Source organism: Xenia sp. Carnegie-2017, unplaced genomic scaffold, assembly GCF_021976095.1.
Source record: "Xenia sp. Carnegie-2017 unplaced genomic scaffold, XeniaSp_v1 HiC_scaffold_4, whole genome shotgun sequence".
Taxonomy (NCBI): Eukaryota; Metazoa; Cnidaria; class Anthozoa; order Malacalcyonacea; family Xeniidae; genus Xenia; species Xenia sp. Carnegie-2017.
The window spans coordinates 3130791-3151187 of record NW_025813504.1 but is presented as its reverse complement, the minus strand read 5'-3'; the positions used below and the strand labels follow the sequence as shown (position 1 = coordinate 3151187).

General features: G+C 32.9%; 1 protein-coding gene and 1 long non-coding RNA gene across 5 annotated transcripts; one reads left to right on the top strand and one right to left on the bottom strand.

The window, feature by feature from the left end:
• Window positions 1-6031: 6031 nt before the first annotated feature.
• Window positions 6032-19654, bottom strand: LOC124455431. 4 transcript variants are annotated; one of them, XR_006951843.1, is made up of 3 exons: window positions 19414-19654; window positions 14559-14609; window positions 6032-6170 (listed from the first exon to the last, which is right to left on the bottom strand). XR_006951843.1 is itself a non-coding variant. In XM_047006077.1 (3 exons), exons 1-3 carry the CDS (start codon window positions 15998-16000, stop codon window positions 6140-6142), a joined length of 684 nt encoding a protein of 227 aa, XP_046862033.1. In that variant the 5' UTR covers window positions 16001-16149; the 3' UTR covers window positions 6032-6139. The 4 variants fall into 4 exon arrangements, 2 of the variants coding, with proteins under 2 accessions (XP_046862033.1, XP_046862032.1); XR_006951844.1 differs by lacking the exon at window positions 19414-19654 and adding an exon at window positions 14961-15144; XM_047006077.1 differs by lacking the exon at window positions 19414-19654 and adding an exon at window positions 15399-16149.
• LOC124455433 lies at window positions 7905-14226 on the top strand. The gene is made up of 3 exons (XR_006951845.1): window positions 7905-8293; window positions 12928-13047; window positions 13815-14226. It is a non-coding gene; the product is annotated as an uncharacterized LOC124455433 (long non-coding RNA).
• Window positions 19655-20397: the final 743 nt, after the last annotated feature.

The window sequence follows — 20397 nt, the reverse complement described above, 5'->3', positions numbered from 1 at the left end:
TATATGTAGCATGCTTTTGAAGGGTACAGTTAGTATCGAAAAATTAGGCAACCATTCAATACATATATAAATTTACCTTAGTTGTCTTTCCTTGAAATCTTTTCTCTAAAAAATACAACATAAAATATAATGATGTACAAATAACCATTATTTAAATTAGGCATAGGATGACAATAATCCAGATTGGCTTCACTGCTGATCTTAAGATTAACCACATACTAGAACTATCACAGTGATCACTAACATTACAGTTATACATATAATATACATAAAGTCTGATGATAGTAATAATATGTTGTTCTATTTGAAAGAACATTTATACATGCAACTACAGAATAGATCCTTACATACAATTCATAGTTTACTACGCAATGCTGGACAGCATACAGGAATATTTTTCCAATTTGCAAATGGAGTTTATCAAAGAAATTAGGTCATTATTGAAAAAGTCTATCAACGTATGAGGCACATGGGTAATAATAAAAAAATAATAAATCGTCCATTAACACTGGGGATAGCATTTCCAGTGCCGTAACTAGAAAATTAATTGGGGTGGGGTGGGGGGTGGGTAAATATTCATATATTCAGCTCTGCCCTGCTGACTTCTATTGAAATTAAAATCGCAAACAAAAGAAATCAGCAGGGCAGAGCTGAATACATGAATATAAACACCCCCTAATTAACGTTCTAGTTTTGCCCCCGAGCATTTCTTTTTAATCAAATCTTTTTTTAATAACTTTTAGCAAAAAATACTTGTTAAATAAACGTTTTCTACATGATTAAATAAATCTAATACAAACTAAAAGCACTATCTTTAAAATATTGGCTTGACTCTGATCAGGATTCACGATCAAACATCAATCAAAATCAATGAAGAAAAATACAAGAATTTTAATTTTTTTAACGATATGATTATAAATACTACAAATTATGAGCAAACTAGCAAATAAATTGAAACGGTCAAATCCAGTAAGTCAAGCATTCAACATTTCACGATGTCACGCAACTCAAACAGTCAAACTGCAGCTCTCGATTTTGATTCGAGAATTCGTCTTGATTAAAACCATTTTTACAAGTGAAATTAAACTCCTTGTTAGAAAGGAAAACATTGATACATGATCGAAATGAAAAAGATGAAAGGCTTGTGAGACCTGATTATAAAATGGCTATTTCTATTTACATACCTGTGCTGCAGCTGCGGCCTGCCTTTTCCGCCATGTTAACTTTTCGCGGGTGCGCAAAACGTATTGAATTTGGATAGTTACGGAGTTTCCCTTGGATTGATGATTATTATCTATTTAAGCCGTTTTGTCAATTGATGCTATTCATCTATTTATGCTTGAGACTGTGTTGAATGTTTATATTTTGGTATAATGACGTCATGGCAACGTGTTCTCCCGTTCTTCAAAATGTGTCTGGCACTGACTCGTACGTTTCAGAATATCGGAGAGTCGTGTTTATTATTTAGTATCTTGTACCTTTTATTTTTAGTCATTAATTTACGAATTCAACGACACAAGACTGACAAGAGCATAGTGTTTCGGTCATAATGCTAGTCATACTTTACAACAACACACGTTTGCGTGCATTTCGATATCTCTGCAGATGCGGCCCCTGCTTGTTTACGCACATTGTGCGCAGAAAATAATAAAATAACCAGTAAAGCACCTACTACTTTGAATTAGAAATCAGAACATTACCTTTCGCTCTCAGTCATCTTTTAATAAACGATAACATTAACGGCGTGAATAATTCGGATGTCCAATGTGTTGAATATACGAATATTATTCGTGCGCTGATATGTGTTTAAAATTGCGAGCGTACAAGACTGTTGACCAATCGCTATCAAGCGGCGCCCTTAGAAGCGCCGCTTGCCTTTTCTCGATATTCCTCGAATAAGAAGCCTACAAATCTAGATTAACGCATGCGCAAATGTTCGAATTGAGCTCCGAAGGCAAGCGCGCTTGCCTTGGTTGATAAATATTCGGTGTATTTAATCCACTTGACTCATCTTACAAGTGGTAGCAAAGTGAAACCGAAAACCACGACAGTAAATTGCGTATAAATAGCAAGCATTTCAACTCTAAAGACAATTTAGACAAAAGATTACATTGACATTGTTTAGAACAGAAAAATTTAAACTGATTTTGCTCAGAGATTGATCCAAAAAATTTTTGTTCGGTAAAATGCTTAGGCAAGCAGCGCTTGCCTACGCTTGCATGACCACACGCCACTGCTTGTTCCAGCCTTTTAGCTATGACAAAAAGCAAGAACAATTTTAAATAGACTACTTGAGATTTTTTTAAAGCATACGTAAATAAAGCTTAAGATAGAAAGAAAACGATGAACAGTTTACCAAAAACTAATTTCAGTTGCATATGTCGTTGTTCCTTAGTAGTCTAATTTAGTTTAGTTTTATTTATATGTTTAAAGAGATATAAAATGTTTTTGCTCCTAAATAAATGTTGAAGTGCATTACATTGCTCTCGATTTGCATCAAACTTTTAGAAACAAGTCTTTTTATGTATTTTAGGATGGCTCTATAAACGGAATATATATAAGAGAGCTTAACTAGGTAAATGCTCAGAATGGTTAAATGGCCTAAAATAATATCGTGATTTTAAATGAATCCCAATTTAACCAGAAACTGCTTTAACTAATTTTATAAAGATTCTTAAAATTTTTTTTTCTGATAAGATCTAGCGAAACATAAGACAAGAAGATGTCATGATTTGTAAACAAGAAAGACTTAAAAATTTTGTCTGGAATTTCAAAAACATCAAAGGTTACACTTTAAAACGCTTATATATACTAAAATATACAAAAATAAAAAATAACATACCAATACTGTTCGAAGATTTAGTAGCAACAACATGATCTGAAGCAACTGATTTTTTTCTAATAGTCTGAGCTTTTTCATCAAATAATTGATTTGGACCCATCACAACTCTTAGCTTACCAATCTTAGGGTCAAACACAAGCTAAAAAAATTGGAAAATGTATGAACCAAAAGCTGAATGAGAAGGATCTCCCTTAGGTTGTCGATCAATTTCCTACGAGATTTACTATCGTGTTACTTGGTATTTATAAAATAAATTCTTGATTTCATTGCAATCAGCACATTTTGTACATTAACCCTTTTTTAAAAAAATGAAATCTTCATCTCTTTTCTGTTCATTGCAGTCTTAAACAGCAACTGCAATACGAAATGATACTCGATGGACAAAAAAACATTGCTAGCTTTCAACGAGATAAAGTGCAAGGTAAGACTTTATTTTTGAATTTAAACAAATTTTACAACAAAAAATATAACAAATTTTCGTGTATCTTAACTGGTCGTCTGGTATACTTCCTACTTTTTTGTTATAAAATTCTCTGAAAAGTCGAGTAGAGAAAACTTAAGAAAACTCTCACAGAAATATTGTTTTTTTTAAACACTAATACTGGCAAAGTTTCTATAAGAAAACGTTTTAATGCACAATTAAAATGTCAAAACAATTTCAGCCGTAGTTTGTTGAGAGTTTTTAAAAAATCAAACTGGTCAATAAATCCATTTAAAAAAGAACGTAAAACAGAGATTTATCAAAAAAATCTGTTTTAATTTGAGATGCTCATTGCTTTCTTTGTTTAACAAATAGATAACATCTAACCGTTGTCTGTACAGTTATACATACAAGGATATGACGTCATTTGTGATAAGACTATAAAAGTGGCAACGAGTCATTAGGCTTAGTTTTTATCAAAGAAAGTCTTACCCAAGTATCTATAACAGCATAGAGGACGGTTAAATGTCATCTATTTGTTTTATATGATAAAATCAAAAAATTCCAAAAGTAAATGGTTAAACAGTTTTCTTTTCTTTGTCTCTCAAAAAAATGGATCGCGGAAAAGTCTTCAGTTTGCAAATACTACGCTTACGTGATCTATACCATTGAAGAAATGCTATTCGCTAGCTTATTAATGTAACAAAATGTGATTGGCTAAAATAATAAACCAGCTGACTGATCAATTTTGTTGAAATTTTGTTAAGGAAGTACACATCAACGTTTAAAAACCGGGTTTTTCTTTTCTTTTTGCTCTTCTTTGTATTTCTAAATTGCATATTTATATTATTGGCACTCAAAACGTGTTAACAATAATACAATTTGTATTGCTCTATAAATTAGGACTTGATCAAAATATTTTTTAAATGAGCACCTCGAATCAAATGTCTAGCACATAAATTTATTATCATTTCATTGCAAGAATATGCTAATTATTAAAACTATATGCAGCATAAACTGCGCAAGAGCAAAAGAAAGTTAGCAATGTTAATCCCTTTTTTGTTGAATGTTTTTCCTGAATTCACAGCAAATACAATGGCAGCTGGTCAAAATATTTACCCTTTCGTTTGTTCCTATTCCGCTTGCTACTTCCGTCAAATGGCTCTGAAAATGTGAGCTACGTGGCATTGTTCCTAACTTTGTTGCTACTAAAGAAAAGAAACATTGAAAGGTAGATAGTTTTAGTAAACGTTTATCATATAATTCATTTTGACGTGCAAAGTAATAAAATGCTACTTAAAATCTTATTAAAGGTTATGATAAGCAGATTTATAGGAAAAGCAGATTTTTGTTGCAAGTCAAATGTTATTGCTTATTAATTTTAATTTAATACAAAATTATGAAGAATAAACACTGCTTCTACTACCCATATTTCAAAAATTTTACAAACTAATAATCATAGAACTGTATTAGATTTTTTTCAACATACTATTATAATCGATGACTTAGTATGAGCAAAATAATCACTGATCATTGAAAGTTTATTTATTAATAATTATAGTTAGTTTCTAGGTTATTGATTTCCAAATTATGACGTAGATTGGCTTTACATTTGCCAAAAGTTTGCAAAATGTTTTCATGTAAAAGCCCATTAAAGCTTCTTTTACCTTCTTTTTGACATTAAAGAATTCATGTAATAAAGCCCCAAATTTGTATATTTACCTTCTAATAAAATAAGCATACCTTTTATTTTTTCCGTATGAACGTGTAAATTTGAAGGGGATTCAGCATCAGCAGTATCACCAGACTTTATTTCTTTAAAAAAGATATAAAAGTAGAGCAGGTGAACCATAGCGTAAAATAGAAGGGGGTTTTTTATGATAAATATATTTCTAGGTGAAGACTGAGTTAACTGGAGTTTATAAAGTTTACTGGATTAAAAAAAAACAACCCAAGAATCAATTCTTCAATTAAATTATTTGAATTTAGTTACATGTTCCTTCCAGGAACAAAGATACAGATCAATCTAGGCTTTTAAAATAATAAAGAAACTTTTAAAATCCAAGTATTGTAAATCTGGTATTTTTCTTGAAATATTTAAAATAAAAATACTGAAAAAATGTTAAACTTTATTTATATTTTACTTTTTGCTTAAGTTTTCTTGTTCTAGCCTTTTAGCTATGACAAAAAGCAAGAACAATTTTAAATAGAGTACTTGAGATTTTTTTAAGCATACGTAAATAAAGCATTAGATGGAAAGAAAACGATGAACAGTTTACCAAAAACAAATTTCAGTTGCATATGTCGTTGTTCCTTAGTAGTTCAATTTAGTTTAGTTTTATTTATATGTTTAAATAGATTTAAAATATTTTTGCTCCTAACTAAATGTTGAAGTGCATTACATTGTTCTCGATTTGCATTAAACTTTTAGAAACAAGTCTTTTTATGTATTTTAGGATGGCTCTACAAACGGCTTATATATAAGAGAGCATAACTAGGTAAATGCTCAGAATGGTTAAATGGCCTAAAATAATATCATGATTTTAAATGAATCCCAATTTAACCAGAAACTGCTTTAACTAATTTTATAAAGATTCTTAAAATTTTTTTTTTTTCTGATAAGATCTAGCGAAACATAAGACAAGAAGAATTCATGATTTGTAAACAAGAAAGACTTAAAAATTTTGTCTGAAATTCAAAAAAACTCAAAAGTTAAACTTTAAAACGCTTATATATACTATACTATACAAAAATAAAAAATAACATACCATCACTGTTCGAAGATTTAGTAACAACAACATGATCCAAAGCAACTGATTTTTTTTTAATTGCCTGAGCTTTTTCATCAAATAATTGATTTGTAACCGTCAAAACTCTTAGCTTAGCAGTCTTAGGGTCAAACACAAGCTAAAAAAATTGGAAAATGTATGAACCAAAAGCTGAATGAGAAGGATCTCCTTAGGTTGTCGATCAATTTCCTACGAGATTTACGATCGTGTTAGTTCGTATTTATAAAATAAATTCTTGATTTCATTGCAATCAGCACATATTGTGCATTAACACTTTTTTAAAAAAATGAAATCTTCATCTGTTTTCTGTTCATTGCAGTCTTCAACAGCAACTGCAATACGAAAAAATACTCAATGGAAAAAAAAAGGCTAGCTTTTAACGAGGTGAAAATGCAAGGTAAGACTTTATTGTTGAATTTAAACAAATTTTACGACAAAAAATATCCGTAAAAATATAACAATTTTCCTGTGTCTTAACTGGTCCACTTGTATACTTCCTACTTTTTACTTATAAAATTCGCTAAAAAGTCGAGTAGAGAAAACTTAAGAAAACTCTCACGGAATATTGTTGTTTTTACACACAAATTCTGGCAATCTCTCGATAAGAAAACGTTTTAATGCACAATTAAAATGTCAAAACAATTTCAGCCGTAGTTTGTTGAGAATTTTTAAAAAATCAAACTGGTCAATAAATCAATTTAAAGAAGAACGTAAAACAGAGATTTATCAAAAAAATCTGTTTTAATTTGAGATGCTCATTGCTTTCTTTGTTTAACAAACAGATAACATCTAACTGTTGTCTGTACAGTTATACATACAAGGATATGACGTCATTTGTGATAAGACTATAAAAGTGGAAACGAGTCAGTTGGCTTAGTTTTTACCAAAGAAAGTCTTACCTAAGTTTCTATAACAGCATAGACGAAGGTTAAATGTCATCTATTTGTTTTATAAGATAAAATCAAAAAATTCCCAAAGTAAATGGTTAAACAGTTTTCTTTTCTTGTCTCGCAACACATGGAACACTGAAAAGTACTCAGTTTGCAAGTATCACGCATGATCCAAACGATCGAAGAAATGCTATTGGCTAGCTTAATCACGCGATAAAATGTGATTGGCTAACAAAATAAACCAGCAATGGCTGATCAATTTTGTTTAAAATTTGTCATCGAAGTAAACATCAACGTTTAAAAACCTTGTGTTTCTTTTCTTTTTGCTCAAACTACGTCCACTGCTTTGAATAGGCATTTTTGATATCTTTATTTGCCTATTCAGGGATAAATTCAAGTAAATATTTAAATAATATCGTCGTTCATTTGTCATTTAAAAACAAGCAATCTTCTGTGACAGGGGCGGATTGAAACTACGTCACATTTAGCACGCGACGTAGTTAAATTCTGCACAGCAGCGAAAAAATTAATCAAATTTTAAATGCCCCTAGTTAAAGTAAATAACAACTTTCAAGTGTGTAATGTTGTTTGTTTTGTCGAAAGGACCCAGAGATTTTTTCTATGCGTCGTTTGCAGGTTCGAATCTCGTCTCGGTAGGGTGTAGTTTGTTTCGATGTGTGAATAATGATCATGAATTCTTTATCCTAAAATTAATTAAATTTTTTGTGTCCTCACAACGAAAGCATTAGAAAAATAAACTATTGTCAGTATTAGGGATAGTATTATGATAAATTTGTGCAACAACGTGCATTCACTGGGCAATGTTATTGTTTCCAAGACCTGGATTAAGCATCGGATTAAGAGATCAAGTGGCTAAAAATACTTGTAATTCACTTGCGGGAGAAATACCCATAGCTAACCCGCACAGAGTCAGCACGCCTAAAATTGTGCTGAATTTGGAGACTAAAATCTGTCTCTTGATTTTTTTATTGCCGTTGTGCTGACTAACGAGCCGCCGTTTTTGCTGAAATGTTCAAGCGGTGTTGTGCGAAATTCAGAACAAATTGACATTGTTGATAGCCGAGGTTTTAACCTGAGCTTCAAAACCAACAATATTGATGAGAAGCATGGCATCTTTCACTGACCGAGTCGAAGATGCTTTTACGAGGAAAGATGGGACTTTTATGGGTCAACTCTACGGAGAGATGTTCGATTGCCTGAAAGTCAAAAGCATTGTTACCAGCGATAGTTTTTTGGATCGTCTCGGTGTTGATATTTTCTGAAATATCAATGCCGAATTTTACATACTGCAGACTGCCAAGACAAAGAACACAAATTTGGTTGCCTTAAGGTTAGAAAACTTATGACATGTTATGCATGCATGCTTACACAAGAATATATAAGCAAATATAAATTGACTTGATATGATGCCCGATGCATTTGTCATTTGTGTTTTATTTATGTGATTCAAAACAAACAAATTTCGATCATATTTAAAACGTTTCTATTGATTTATTTCTTGATGTGTTCAATAGTATTCTTAAGATAGGATATACAAAAATAAACTGAAGCATGATATTTGAAATTTACATAACATTATTTCAGATCTGCTACAAATGACAACTCGCTCTATAGTTCATTATCAATTCTGCTTGTTGGTGACAACTTTGTGGTGACGATTTTTAGGCTGATGACCTCTATAGAATTATTTTTATTTTCTGATTATTATGCAAAACATCCATGTTTTTCAAATCTTTTTGAAACTCAGCATAACAAACACTTTGATTCTATCTCAAGCATGGTGGCCATGTCAGTCTCTTCTGAAGCTATTGATAATGCTGGAAGTGGTTGCTCTGTTGCTAAACTGGTCAGGGCAGAAGCTGTGTGAAATGCAAAAGATATGTCATGGACTGTGTTTGTTTGTTTGTTGGCACTCTCTTCAGTTACATCCTGTAGCATTTTTTCTTATTATCCTGACATATACTCTAGTGCTTATAAAGGGAATTTATTATTTAACCAAAGAATTGAACCTTGAATTCCATCTAGGGCTTGTGCTTCCACTAGTAATTATTTGCGAGTTTTGTTTTGCTTTGAAGGTTTAGCTCCTCAAGCAACTGCATTCAAACACAATCATTATGTGCCTTTGATACTTGGTGGGATGGGAAATAAAAGAAAGGGAAGTAGTCACTTGTCACAAGCTAAAATGCCCAGTATACAAACATGGTTGAAGTTTACACCTTCTGGTCCTACTGAGACAACCATGACAACTAAGGCTCATCCATATGGTATATCTCACAGGTAAATTTCCCAGGTTTTGAGAACATAAAAGTATTCTTAAAGATCTTAAGTACTATTCCAGTCACTTCTTGTGAGGGTGAGAGATCGTTCTCTGCTTTGCGAAGATTAAAGATCTATACAAGAAGTACTAAGGCTGCTGACAGGTTAAATGGTCTTGATTTATTGTATATTCATCAGGACATTAATCCAGATATAGAAAAGATTATAGATCTTTTTGCAAAAGACAAAAGAAGAATTGAACTAGCTTTCTAGTTCGGAGTGAAAATTCTTCATGCCTTTTTTAAACCCTTGACTGTAAAGATGACTGCTGCTAACCTCCGTCAATATAAACACAAACAATCCTTCTCAGGACTTTACTTACCTGGACGATTGACATCTACAAACATTTTTTGTTGGCAACTTCATTTGATAAATAGACATAAAATCGTTTGCATAATAATCAGCATATAGGTATGACTAGAGCATTATAAAATGAAATTCCATATAAAAGTTGATGAAGCGTAAGGAATTTTTTTGGGCTAAGTTTGTAATGAACCAGGCCGTCCATGTCGGAAGCCCTCAAAGCATATTTTTCTGCGAGTTTCCTAGGCATGCTGATGAGCTCTGATATTGAGCTAAACGGTAAAAAATCAATGATTTATGAGCAAGAATTTTAGCTTTCCAGTTGTAAATATTTTAGAAAATCAACTGTAAAAACGCAGGAAATAGCGTTTTCTGCAATCCAATTTTAAACTTTTACCGGGGGGGACATGCTCTTGGACCCCCCTATAAAAGTTGCGCTGACAGTGCGACATTGTGCCTAAGTTCATATACGAAGCTGGATCCGCCCCTGTTCTGTGACGTTAATTTATGAGTCGTTTCACTTAGAGATCATAGCTCTCAACCAATGAAATTGCTTAAATTCTTCTGGTTATTATATAAAACTTCCTAGAGCAATGTAATCACAATTTGGAGTAAATATGCGTCATATATTGTATTAAGAACAATTACAGCCAGTAATTACAGCTTATAGTACATTTAGCGTGTTATGTAGGTTTAGGGGACGGGGCGGGTGGCTGAATGGTTAATTGCGTGAGCTGTAAGCCAGACGGCGCGGGTTCAATCCCGGCTCGTGGCACATCTGGCAATGTGTCTGTAAACCTAGCCCGGGTTGACCAAAGCCATGTGAGGGAAATTTGGTAGAGGAAATCCTTGGATGGACTGTATCTGCATCTGCAATGTTGCAGCCTTGTCGCACTGTGTGTCACGCTGATATCAGCGTTGTAGTTGCGTGAAAGGTACGAATGATTGTAGTCTGGTCAGCTGCATTCACTATAATTTAAGTAACCAGGTTGTTCCACTTTGTGGAACCCTCATACGTCGAAATCGACGGAGTCCATTATCCCGAAGAAATGTGGAAATGTCTTTTTTTAGATATGAGAAAAGCAAAGAATATCTTGAAACAAAGAACAATTCAATTGCTAACTGTTGATAAAAATGTACAGAAGATGCAAGTTGCTTTTACCAAGTTGGGTCTATAACTAGGATAACTGCAACTTTCTTAAGCACCAGAATCACGATTCAATACCGCTTTTTCAACACCTGAAGAAAGTCCCCATTAATATAGGAAACTTTCATGAGTGCTTGTTCTTCTGGGGAATAATTCCATGAGGATGTTCATGAGCTTAAAAGATATATTCCCAAACTGCATGCTTTTTAATAAGTGACCTCATAAGAAGACAAGAAATTATGAAATTTGCAAAAATATTCTTGCCATGAAGGTCACTGCTTTAGAGGAATCAAATCATTTTACACTTGCTGTTACGTAATATCTGTTGATGAAAGTGCAAATTCAAGGTAGCAAAAACGTTTTGATTGTTGCTTAATAAATTGTTTTTCTTTCAATGTACTTACTCAGAAATTGAAAAAGAGTTTCTAATGTTTCAAATGTATTCCCTAACATAGATGGAAAACTTAATTTTTGTTACAAATTCTTGCTGTATTAGTGTAAGTTGTCTGGCATATCTACGTATATTATTACATGAATATTACAGAGCAATCTTACACATAGTTACTGTGTGCCTAGGTATATTCTTCACTTGCATGGACATGCGTGATCACTAGGGACGTATTATCTGGTGGTGGCAGAGGGAAGCGCACCTTCCTAAAAAAATTCCCCAGCACCAAACTTAGAAAAATTCTAAAATGGGATTACGTAATGTAGATGATTAAAACGGAACTCCAGCCTTACATAATGTTAGTCTTAAAAGTTCCATTTTAGTACAAAGGTTACTATATTTTGAAATTTTTACATCAGCTATTTTATTTTTGACAAAATCGCGTCTTCAAGTGCGCTATTTGAGCTGTTTTGAGGTTTAGCAGCGTGGGCACAGAAAGCCTCAAACGGTGGGTTTTACAAACAGCTTGGTATCAGTACAAGCAGCAATATAAGGTAGCATATGATTAGCCCGATGACAAACTGTACCACCATATTGCATATAGACTGTTGACAAGATGGTGCTGGGTATCTTGGGTAGAGAAGTAAGAGTCGTCTTGCCATCATGTGCAGTTACTTGCATTAGAGAAACATTTCCTCCGCCTAGCGCTGCAGAGGAATTTCAATTTGAAGGCTTCCACTATGTTGGTTTTGCTATGTTAATATTTAAGAATGAATGTACAAAAGTTGTCTTCACTGATTCTACATCATATTATATGGGCATGGCAAAACCTATCATCACCACTGACATTTTATGCAAATCTAGACTGATGTTCCTTTACAAGTACTTCTTTCCTGGGTGGACATCATTTAGAAATGTTCTTTGGAAGTTTCTCGCCATGATGTACAAGTTCAATCTTCTCAGTTTTGCATGCATTCACAACCTCGGCAAGTAGTTTATCAATGTACTGGTACTCTTTCTTTTCTTTCATTGCTTTTACAACCCATTGCTTCTATGTTTTAGCAAAAATCATTTTGTAACGGCCGCTTACAGACGAATTAGTCGACTAAGTTTTTTTTACTTGACCATGTCACGTCCGTACCAATACAATGATTTCCTTTCAAAGTTTTTTTTTATAACAACGATTTGCCTCTCATGTGAGCATGTCAACAAATATAACATAAATTAGTCTTAACAGTAAATAGGGCGATAAGCTGGTACAAGGTAATGTGCGCAAAAATGCGCCTTTTTTGAAATATCGATTGTCCAAGAAATAAACATTGCGTATGTTTTTTTGTTAAAAGAAGAAAGAATGATTTCTTAATGAATTGCTATGACACTGCTAATGCATCATGAAACTAAGAAAAGGCATAACAATTAAAGGTGGTGGACCAGACCCTTTGCAGCCGAGCGTCGTAGATGGTCGCAATGGTTTGCCAGAAATTTATCGCAAGGGATTGAAAAAACTGGTTATGCAAAAATTCACAATTTTTTCGGTTTTTCGTGATTGTCAACGCATTATGCTGAGTGTATTGTGATTACATGTCAGCACACTTATAGTCGTCTCATTCCCGTATTGTTTTAGAATGGATTTAACTTTGTTCGATGAGCTGTTGAAAATAGAAGCACCTAGAGTCACTAAAAATAAAAACATGCGAGATGACATTTTTGCTCATGATAAATTGTTTGTCACTCTACCCTTATTGGAATCTGAAGAATAATTACGCCTAGCTTAGATATTCATTTAGCATTTCTGTCTCAATCATTTCAGTAATATTTCCTGATGTCAAACAAAGCAACATGCAAGCTGCTGGAATGCGCCGTTGCTGCGGAATAGGTCATTAAAATGTACATATGCTCGTAGGCAATGATGGTTAATTCCAACCTTACCGTAAGTATTTACTCAAGCTCACTAAGATAAGCTAAGCCTCGAGGCAGCTGAAGGATATAATGTGGCATATTTCAACTTACAAGCTATACTTTGTAAAATTTGCCTGGCTTGCTTAAGTTAAAAATCTTTGTTTCTTTTAAACAATATACCATTGTCTACAAAAACATCCTGATTGGGTTTACAAATATTCTGCTAATTTCGCTTTTTTTGGAAGCTTAAGTGTTCGGATGGGTCTAACGTGAGATTGCCAGGTTTTTAGTTACTAAAGACTTTCTTTATCCAGAATCACAATATTACTTTGCAATATGGGTTTTCCAGCCATGCTGATTAGCCCTAATACATGGGGAAATAGCAAATATGTAAATATTTTTTTACAGTATTAAGTAAAATTCAGCACAATTAAATTCTCCAATTTTGCAGGCAATTTTTAAAGGCATTTTGCTTTGGACAATTTCATGCAGGTTCGGCATGATAGTCAAATTGTTGTCATGTCTGTAACGCAGTGAAATATTTATCATTAGCATTGAGTAGAACTAAGAATGACTAACTTGCTGTGACTCAGGCAGTTTGCTAGGCGTACGTCCATAAAAATTGGTTGCAAACAAACATAAATGCTGATGGTGACAGCTATCTTATCGCAAAAGTTGTTATAAAATACTAAGAAAACATTTATCAAAAACAATTGCTTAGGAATTCACCAATGAATATTTCGCAATTGTTTCAATTAGTAATATTTTGGTGATTAACCTTTAACCTTGCATATGTAGGCTGACAAAGAACTTGTTGCAGAAGTGAAAAGATGTGAGAAAAAATTAAAGAACATTTAGTTCAGTGTTATCGTCTATTACAAGGCAAGTAACTAAGTCAGCTACTTGGTTGGATTGTAAATGCATGTAAAAATTCATCTATGAACTTACGGCTGTGCTCAAGATTGCAAATGCTCCATATGAATCATATGCCTCGTATAATTAATATTAACTTGAAAGAAGAATGTGCAAAACATTATGATAACACAATAAACTGCACGAGAGTAAAAGAAATCTAGTCTTGTATATGTTTATTTTGCTTAGTGCTTGTTTGAATATTAGCAAATTAATGACTGATTACCAAAAGTTTTACCTTTTTGTTAGATCGACTTTCTTTTGCTACTTTGCTTAAATGTACCTGACTATCTCTGTCGGATGACATGGTTTCTAACTTTGTATTAAAACAAAAGAAATATTGTTGGATATATTTTTGTTAGCGTAAACGAATATTGTTTATTTCATTTCAACAATGGATTTAAATGTTACTTTTATTCTAACATAAATTAGACTACCTTATTTTTGCTGCAAACAAATTGTTTATAATGTCTATTTTTGTGAAGCTTTCTTAAAATCAAGAAAGCTTACTAAATACATCTGGTAGTGAAAAAGCTTAGAAAATAAGCTTCGCGACTGAAAATCACTAAAAAATTCGCTGTTACGTATTTACGCAATATCTTTGTTTATTACTAAAGATCAGCAGCATACCTTTCAATTGGAGTTTCCTTGTCTTGTTGAATCGTCATTTCTTCAAATTCCCTAAAAGATTTATTTCGAAGTGCACTTATATATAATTTTATCATTTTCGTACTATTCTTTACGAAAGTCTTTAGCAGTTGTGAGCATGATAAAGATTTATAAAAGAAAAATCAGTGCAACAAGCTTTCCATATATAAACGCTGCGATAAAAATTGTTGTATGGGTTATATTACCGGAAAAAACTTGCAGCTAATAAGCGCATGAACTTCAGTTAAATGTTTAGTACGCAAAATTAAAATCCTCAAATAAATATCAGCAATAAGAATTTTAACTTGATTTTAGTGGCGTTATTGAAGAGATAAATCCTAAAGCTCAAACAATTTATATTGCAGAATTTTATCTTAAAGAAACCTTTCAACTGCTTTTTCCTGTTCCTCTTGAATAACATCTTCAACAAAATTCCTAAAATTATTTTTATAGAATTTGTTAATTTCTAATGGAATTAAGCAATCATAATTTTTTGTTGCTGGCTAGGATTTGTTGGTTTTTTGTTTTGTATAATTCATTCACAAATAAGACGAGAAAAAAACTAATAGAAATTCTTACAAGTTGCGATAATTTTGTTTAGTAGTAGCTCATTGTTTTGAACACACGCCGTTATTCATAGAAACAAAGATGAGCAAGAAACATTTTTATTCGATTTTTATCATTATCTGGATGAATGATATAATAAAGAAGAAAAACGTTGATATTACGAGGTCGTATATAAACATACGAATGTGTATCTTCCAGCTAGCTCCATTTTGTTAATTTTTTACTTTTAATTAACGGATATGAATAAAAACAAACCTTTTTACTGGATTTTCTTGATTGTTTTTTTCTATCATTTCATCAAGTTCCCAAACACTAAATTTAAGCTTTCCTAGAGACAAAGGTCCTGCTTTAATCCAACTTTCAATTATTAATTTTATATATTTGTGACTGATATCACTCATTTCTTTTTTCCAATCACGGTATGCTTTATTACAGTTGAAAGCCACAGAGTTAAAGTTTAATTTTTCATTATGTATAGAAAAAGCTTCACCAACGACAGTGTTGTCCATCTTCTCTCCAAAAGCACATTCATAAATAGCACCATGAACTTGGCCTTCTTTTCCTGGGTATTGACACTTTTTTACTTCTTCGGAGTCCGTGTTTAATATAACAATACAAACTTTTTCGCAACGTGTGCCATTTTTTGTTACCCAACTTGCAAGCCCACGGCATCCATACAAAACCAATCCACCATAGTTTCCACTTTTAAAGCCTGGTTTTCTAGACTTATAAATGTTGGATTTGGCAGAAATGTGAAAATATTCCAGATGGATTGTTTCATGGTAACTGTCGTGAAGTGACAAACATCCTTGGACTGGGACAGAAAAGCCACGTCCAAAAATACCACTGGCAGCCATTTTTGTTGCAGCAATATTATCTGGATTTGGACTCGTCGTAACTCTTAGCTTACCAGTCGCAGGGTGAAACTTAAGATGAATAAATTGGAAAAGGTATGAACTAAAAGCTGAATGAGAACGATCTCCCTTAGGTTGTCGATCGATTTAGTACGAGATTTACGATCGTGTTAGTTGATATTTATAAATAAATTCTTGATTGCATTGAAATCAGCACATTTTCTACATTAACACTTTTTTAAAAAAGGACATCTTCATCTCTTTTTTTTTCATTGCAGTCTTAAACAGGAATTGCAATTCTAAATGAAACTTAATGGACAAAAAATATGGCTAGCTTTTAACGAGATGAAAATGCAATTTAGGACTTTATTGTTGAATTTAAACAAATTTTACAACAAAAAATATCCGTAAAAATATAACAAATTTTTGTGTGTCTTAACTGGTCGTCTGGTATACTTCCTACTTGTTTCTTATAAAATTCTCTGAAAAGTGGAGTAGAGAAAACTTAAGAAAACTCTCACAGAAATATTATTGCTCTTAAACACTAATCCTGTCATTCTTTCTATAAGAAAACGTTTTAATGCACAATTAAATGTCGAAACAACTTCAGCCATAGTTTGTTAAGAATTTTTAAAAAATCTAACTGGTCAATAAATCCATTTAAAGAAAAGTATAGAACAGGGACTTATCCAAAAAATCTGTTTTATTTTGAGATGCTCAACATTTTCTTTGTTAAACAAATAGATAACATCTAACCGTTGTCTATACAGTATACATTTCATTTGTCATAATACTATAAAAGTGGCCACGAGTCACCAGGCTTAGTTTTTATAAAAAAAATCTCACCCAAGTGTCAATAGTTGTATAAACGACGGTTAAATGTCATCTATTTGTTTTAAAAGATAAAATCGAAAAATTCCCAAATTAAATGGTTAAACAGTTTTTTCTTTGTCCCGCAACACTTGGAACACTGAAAAGTCCTCAGTTTGCAAGTATCACGCATGATCAATACGATCGAAGAAATGGTATTGGCTAGCTTAATCACGCGATAAAATATAATTGGCTAACAAAATAAACGAGCAATGGCTGATCAATTTTGTAGAAATTTGGTTATCGAAGCAAAGTACAAATCAACGCTTAAAAACCGGGTGTTTCTTTTCTTTTTGCTCAAAATACGTCCACTGCTTTGAGTAAGCATTTTTGATTTCTTTATTTGCCTATTCACGGATAAATTCAGGTAAATATTCAAATAATATCGCCGTTCGTGTGTCATTTAAAAGCAAGCAATTTTCTGTGATGTCAATTTCGTAAGTCAGTTCACTTATAGATCATACCTCTCAACCAATGAAATTGCTCAAATTCTTCTGGTTATTATATAAAATTTCTTTGAACAATGTTATCACAACTTGGAGTAAATATGCGTCGCATAAAGTATTAAGAACTATTACAGCCAATATTTACAGCTTATACTACATTTAGCATGTTATGTAGATTTAGTGCCATGTAGATTGTAAAATAATTATATTTTACCAAATGAAATTTAATTGACAAGAAGAGAGAGCATCAATATAAGACAATGGCGACGAAAAAAAGAACGAAAAGACATGGATACATCATCAAGAAACGCTTAAATTACAGAGCAAAGAATCAGCCACCAAGGTCAACAACTACAACAATCATTAAATTATGTGAACATAAGACTTACTCGAAGCGGCCTACCGCCGTTTGCACCTTTCGATCATCATAAAGATCGATCAACAGTTTGACAACGATAGTGCAAATGGTGGGAAGTTTTAACAATCTTTTAATCCATCTTCGAGATTTCGATTCAAAGCTTAAAGGAGATTCATTTCTTACATTTGTTGGAGAAGAAACGAATGACATCTTAAACACTCAACGTTAAACTGAAGATGATTACGAAACAACCGTGGCCAAAGTAAAGGATAATTTCGAACCATCAAATAACACAGGCATGGCTATTTTTTAGTTTTGCAAAATAAAACAAGAATCAGGAAAATCCATATACAAATTCTATTGTCGGTAAATAGAACAAGCAGCATTTTGCGATTTCAGCGGTGAAGATTGCGAAATTAAGACAAATATTATACAAAAAACAACAGACTCGCAGCAACGAACGAAAGCATTACGAGAGAGTATGACACTAAGGGAGCTTTTTTAAGTAGATCTTTGCTAGTCAAACCTGAATTCAAGCATTCCTGTGATACAGATTGAGGCAAAGATTTTTATTACCGTGACTGAAATATTCAGCATTTTCTGTTTTTCAATAGTTGCATGAAAATAAGGAGTAATTGTAGGAAATGTTAGAATTTTCAGATAGCTCTATAGAAGTCAGCAGTTTCAATACATTTACCTCATTTTTATTGAGAAAATTAGTGACCCTGTGCTATAACGGCAATTTTATAAATCAATCTGATCAACATTATAATGAATCAATGATCCATATTGATACTCTTCCTTTACAACCTTGATCCTTTAAAAGCACAAAAATAAACCTCATCATGCAAATCCTTGCATAATACCTTTTTGTACTATAACAAATCGGCAAGCTCGTCGTTCAACTGACTTGACGACTCACTTAACATACCTTTTATACAAAGTCGAGTTTAATTCGCACAGACTAACTCCATCTGTCTTTACTCAAAAATGCACACTGATATTTAATGCTTTTGCGCATATCATTACAAAACATAGTAATAGGGATTTGTAAGATAGTCCAACTATTCTAAAAAAGTATAGTCTATCAAATCCAAAGTAAATAATTAGCAATAAAATTCACAACACTCGACTTTCAAATCAACGATATCTCCGGTCGCTAACACCGCAAATGCGTCATGGTATCATTGAAAAATAGAAAATATAATGCCAAAGTAGTCCTAAGCCCCCTGGTGTTTTACAACAAATGTGTCACGAGAGACGTAATGAATGTTTAAAATACGCTTTGGCCAATAAAATAAATCAATATAATCAGATGGTGCGAGATTTGTGCGAGTAACCGCGGCCTCTGCAAACAAAAATGCTTTTCAAATTATAACTTTCGATAAAACCGAACTGCGACTGGGACTTTGTAAAAAATGAAAAACGTAATTAGTCATCATTTTGGTTGCCTTAGTGCTCAAAATAAAAGAAATTTGTCAATGGAATTAATCATTTAAAGAATTGCGAAGTAAAGCTTGAAGTGTATCGTAATGTTACTCCAGTTGCACACGTGCAAGTCATATATCAAACGTGCAACACCTGATGAAGGTCCCACCAATCTATGCAACTTTCATAGCTGCTTGTTCTTCTGAGGAATAATTTCATGAAGAGATTCATGAGCTTATAAGTGATATTTCCAAGCTGCATACTAAAACATTTCTGACAACATGTCGCTTTGTTCGAAAGATATGTCCACTCACCTTTGTTTTCTTAAAAGCTGCTGCAAGCTTGCAGTCTAAATTTTTAACAATGAAGTTTCCACATGCACTTTAGCATAACAAGACAATGCTGTGTTTTCGGTTATATTGCGTCTGACAAAGAATTCGACCCCTTCAAAAAATCTTGAAGCAATCAGCAAAGCAATGCATCCTAAAAGAAGTTTCAAAGTTCGTTCTTTTCTAAGTTTAACAAATTATTGTTAACGATATGCTCCAAATTATAGTACCCTTACACAACTGTTAAGAGCACTAACCAAAAACAGCGTTTCTTTTAAGTGGACTGAACAACAACAATCATCTTATATTAAAGTTAAGGGAGCATGCAGCAAAGCCCCAGTATCAGCTAATAACGACCTACACGCTCCAACAAGACAAATGGTTGATGCCTCGCATTTGGGCACTTGGTGGTGCTGCAGCATATTCAGTATCGAAGATGTGTAGAAATGAGAGTTGTTCACACCATAACATCACATAGAATTCCAACTTAAATGGCTAGATTCATTATTTTTAATTAATAGTTATCTTATGGCGTTAAGCACCGATATTGCTAAATAATTCACATGAAAACAGTTCAAAATTAAACTCCAGATGCGGGTAATTATACGGCACACAGTAAGAAAATATTGGCTGCAGCCAAATGGACTGGTATATAGAGATTATTCACACTTCTTTAGCAGGCGCGAGAAATTGGAAAGACTCTATTCTTAGGTTGCTAATGAATTAAATCACCCACCACATGGAACAACAGGAAAGAAAAAAATTCTACTTTAATGAACCGAGGGCTACGAGCAAAACTCCAATTAAGTACTATATTTCAAAGAGCCGCAAAATAAGTCAAAAAGACAGATAAAGACTCCAAGATAAAGTCCAAAGCATTAGAAGATACTGTAATAAGAGCAACACCGATTGAATTAAACAACCAACTCAAGACCAACTGAATATTATCAGGACCAGGTCAAAAATTAT